Source organism: Teleopsis dalmanni, unplaced genomic scaffold (assembly GCF_002237135.1).
Source record: "Teleopsis dalmanni isolate 2A unplaced genomic scaffold, ASM223713v2 unscaffolded_contig_2312, whole genome shotgun sequence".
Lineage (NCBI taxonomy): Eukaryota > Metazoa > Arthropoda > Insecta > Diptera > Diopsidae > Teleopsis > Teleopsis dalmanni.
In genome coordinates this window covers 2,646-7,285 of record NW_024033694.1, presented here as the reverse complement: position 1 = coordinate 7,285, position 4,640 = coordinate 2,646, and the positions used below count along the sequence as shown (strand labels likewise).

The window sequence follows — 4,640 nt, the reverse complement described above, 5'->3', positions numbered from 1 at the left end:
ATTAATATTAAGAATAAGGGTAATTTACCTAATTTTTAGGTCGAAACTAAATGTGATGTATCACTTCATATTCTTTATAAGATAGATTACATAAAATAATATTTTTTGAATGCAAATCAAATGTTAAATTTAACTACAATCCTAAAATAAATTTTCCATTTAATTAGATCAATTTAATATCCCTTGATTTCATTCATGATACACACCAATTAATAAAATAATTAAAAAGATAATTGAAGTTATTCTTCATATAAATAAATTTGAAAAATTTAAAATTATAATTATAGGTAAAATTAATGCAATTTCAACATCGAAAATTAAAAAAATAATTGTAATTAAAAAAAATGAAGTGAAAATGGAATTCGTGAAGAAGATTTTGGATCGAATCCACATTCAAAGGGGGAATTTTTTTCTCGATCATTAAGTATTTTTTTGATAAAATTGAAGCTAAAAATATTACAATAGAACAAATTGTTAAAATAATTATTGCTATAATTGTTAATAATAAAATTATCTAATCTATATTTTATAGACTTTATGATTGGAAGTCATATATACTTTTTATATTATTTAGATAAATAATGAATTTAATTATCTTCCTCATCAATAAATAGAAATATAAAGAAATAATCAAACAATATCAACAAAATGTCAGTATCAAGCAGCTGCTTCAAATCCAAAATGATGATTTTTGGAAAAATGATTATTTAAATGACGAATTAAACAAATTATTAAAAAAGTTGTTCCAATTAAAACATGAATTCCATGAAATCCTGTTGCTATAAAAAATGTTGACCCATAGATAGAATCAGCAATTGTAAATGGGGCTTCGATATATTCATATGCTTGTAAAATTGTGAAATAAATTCCTAATAAAATAGTAAAAAATAATCCTTGGGAAGTTTGTGAGTGGTTATTTTCTATTAATCTATGATGAGCTCATGTTACAGTAACTCCTGAAGCTAATAAAATAGCTGTATTTAATAATGGGATTTGAAATGGATTAAAAGGGGAAATTCCTATAGGTGGTCATGAAGCTCCTAATTCAATAGTTGGAGATAAACTTCTATGAAAAAAAGCTCAAAAAAATGAAACAAAAAATAAAACTTCAGATAAAATAAATAAAATTATTCCTCATCGTAATCCTGTTGTTACTATAAATGTATGTAAGCCTTGGTATGTTCCTTCTCGACAGACATCTCGTCATCATTGATAAACAGTAATAATAATAATAATGTTTCCTAAAATAAATAATGATATATTATATTGATGGAATCATTTAATTATTCCTGAAACAATTGTTATTGCACCAATGGCTCCTGTTAATGGTCAAGGGCTATAATCTACTAAATGAAATGGATGATTTGAATGAGTTGACATTAATTTACTTCTCTGGAATAAAGTGTTCTTAATACTGCGAATACATAAGATTGAATAATAGCTACAGCAGATTCTAAAAGTAATAATAAAATTTGTCTAAATAATAAAATTGATAAAATCAATGAAGTTAAAGATGGACCTGTATTTCCTAATAGAGTTAATAATAAATGTCCTGCAATTATATTAGCAGTTAATCGAACTGCTAAAGTTCCTGGTCGAATAACATTTCTAATTGTTTCAATACAAACTATAAATGGTATTAAAATTGCAGGAGTTCCTTGAGGAACTAAATGAGCAAATATATGTTGAGTATGATTAAGTCAACCATAAATTATAAATGAAATTCATAATGGTAAAGATAAAGATAAAGTTAATGTTAAATGACTAGTTCTAGTAAAGATATAAGGAAATAATCCTATAAAATTATTAAATAAAATTATTGTAAATAAAGAAATAAAAATTAATGTTGATCCATTTTTTCCTGTAGGGCCTAATAATGTTTTAAATTCTTTGTGAAGGGTTAATAAAATGTTATTTCATAAAATATTATAACGAGAAGGAATTAGTCAGTAAATTATTGGGATTATAATAATTCCTAAAAAAGTTCTAATTCAATTAATAGAAAAATTAAAAATACTTGAAGAAGGGTCAAAAACAGAAAATAAATTTGTTATCATTTTCAATTAAATATCTTTGTTGTTAATTTATAACTTAATGATTTTGATGAAGTAGGTAGTATATAATAATAATTTATTATATTAAAAATAATAAAAATTATAAAAAATAAAAAAAATAAACTTAATCAATTAATAGGAGCTATTTGTGGAATTAAAAAATATTAATTAATTAATAATTTTAGTTTGACATACTAATGTTATTTATTTAACTAATTTTTTCATTAGAAGTAATTGCTAATTTACTATGAAATGGTTTAAGAGACCAGTACTTGCTTTCAGTCATCTAATGAATTAGAATAATTTATGATTCATTTAATGAAAAAGTTAGTTGGAATACTTTCAATTACAATAGGTATAAATCTATGATTAGCTCCACAAATTTCAGAACATTGTCCATAAAATAATCCAGGACGATTAATAAAAAAATTAGTTTGATTTAAACGTCCTGGAGTTCCATCAACTTTTACACCAAAAGCTGGAATTGTTCAAGAATGAATTACATCTGCAGCAGTTACTAAGATTCGAATTTGAGAGTTTATAGGTAAAATAACTCGATTATCTACATCTAAAAGTCGAAAATTATTAATATTTAATTCATTTGTTGGAATTATATAAGAGTCAAATTCAATATTTATAAAATCAGAATATTCATATGATCAATATCATTGATGACCAATTGTTTTTAATGTAACTAAAGGCTCATTAATTTCGTCTAATAAGTATAATAATCGTAAAGAAGGAAAAGCAATAAATAATAAAATAATAGCAGGTAAAATAGTTCAAATAATTTCAATAGTTTGTCCATGTAATAAATTTCGATTAGTATAATTATTAAAAAATAATATAAATATTAAATAACCAACTAAAATAGTAATTATAACTAAAATTATTAAGGTGTGATCATGAAAAAAAGTTAATTGTTCTATTAAGGGTGAAGCTCTATTTTGAAGGTTTAAATTTGATCATGTTGAAATTTCTAATAAAAGTAAAATACTTTATATATGAAGCTTAAATCCATTGCACTAATCTGCCATATTAGAAATTAGTTAATAATGGTAATTCTGAATATCTGTGTTCAGCAGGAGGAGAATTTTGAAATCATTCAATTGAAGAATTTAATTGAATTGAGTAAATTATTTGTCGGTTTATAATTATACTTTCTCAAATAATATATAGAAATAAAATAATTCTTAATAATGAAATTGTAGATCCAATTGTTGAAATAATATTTCATATAGTATAAGCATCTGGATAATCTGAGTATCGTCGAGGTATACCAGCTAATCCTAAAAAATGTTGTGGAAAAAGGTTAAATTTACTCCAATAAATATAATTATAAATTGACTTTTTAAAAGTTTTGCATTTATATATAATCCTGTAAATAGAGGGTATCAATGAATAAATCCAGCTATAATAGCAAATACAGCTCCTATTGACAAGACGTAATGAAAATGGGCTACAACATAATAGGTATCATGTAAGATGATATCAACAGAAGAATTAGCTAGAACTACTCCTGTCAATCCTCCAACTGTAAATAAAAATACAAATCCTAAAGCTCATATAGTAGTAGGAGAATAATTCAATTGGGTTCCATGAATTGTAGCTAATCAACTAAAAATTTTAATTCCTGTTGGAACAGCAATAATTATTGTTGCTGACGTAAAATAAGCTCGGGTGTCAACATCTATACCTACTGTAAATATGTGATGAGCTCATACAATAAATCCTAATAATCCAATAGCTAATATAGCATAAATTATTCCTAAAGATCCAAAAGTTTCCTTTTTTCCTGATTCTTGTCTAATAATATGAGAAATTATTCCAAATCCTGGAAGAATTAAAATATAAACTTCTGGATGCCCAAAAAATCAAAATAAATGTTGGTATAAGATTGGGTCTCCTCCACCAGCAGGGTCAAAAAATGAAGTATTTATATTTCGATCAGTTAATAATATTGTAATAGCACCTGCTAGAACAGGTAAAGATAATAATAATAATGCAGTAATTACAACAGATCAAACAAATAAAGGTATTCGATCAAAAGTAATTCCTGAAGATCGTATATTAATAACAGTAGTAATAAAATTTACAGCTCCTAAAATAGAAGAAATTCCTGCTAAATGTAGTGAAAAAATAGCTAAATCAACGGAAGCTCCTCCATGAGCAATAATAGAAGATAAGGGTGGATAAACAGTTCATCCTGTTCCAGCTCCGTTTTCAACTATACTTCTTATTAAAAGAAGAGTTAAAGAAGGAGGTAATAACCAAAATCTTATATTATTTATTCGTGGGAAAGCTATATCTGGGGCTCCTAGTATTAAAGGTACTAATCAATTTCCAAATCCACCAATTATGATTGGTATTACTATAAAAAAATTATAATGAAGGCGTGTGCTGTAACAATTACATTATAAATTTGATCGTCTCCAATTAAAGCTCCTGGGTGTCCTAATTCTGCCCGAATTAAAATTCTTAAAGAAGTTCCCACTATACCAGCTCATGCACCAAATAGAAAATAAAGGGTTCCAATATCTTTATGATTAGTAGAAAAAAGCCATTGTCGCGATTGATTAAATGGCT

The 4,640-nt window shown here is 25.2% G+C and overlaps 1 protein-coding gene across 1 annotated transcript; it reads right to left on the bottom strand.

Annotated features, from left to right (window-relative positions):
* Nucleotides 1-2,346: 2,346 nt before the first annotated feature.
* Nucleotides 2,347-4,390, bottom strand: LOC119664623 (cytochrome c oxidase subunit 1-like; the record flags this gene model as incomplete). The annotated part of the gene is given in 2 exon segments (XM_038074082.1): nt 2,347-3,358; nt 3,361-4,390. Coding segments are annotated over 2 exon segments (1,296 nt in total), but the record flags the coding sequence as incomplete, so codon positions are not given.
* Between the last annotated feature and the right edge of the window lie 250 nt (nt 4,391-4,640).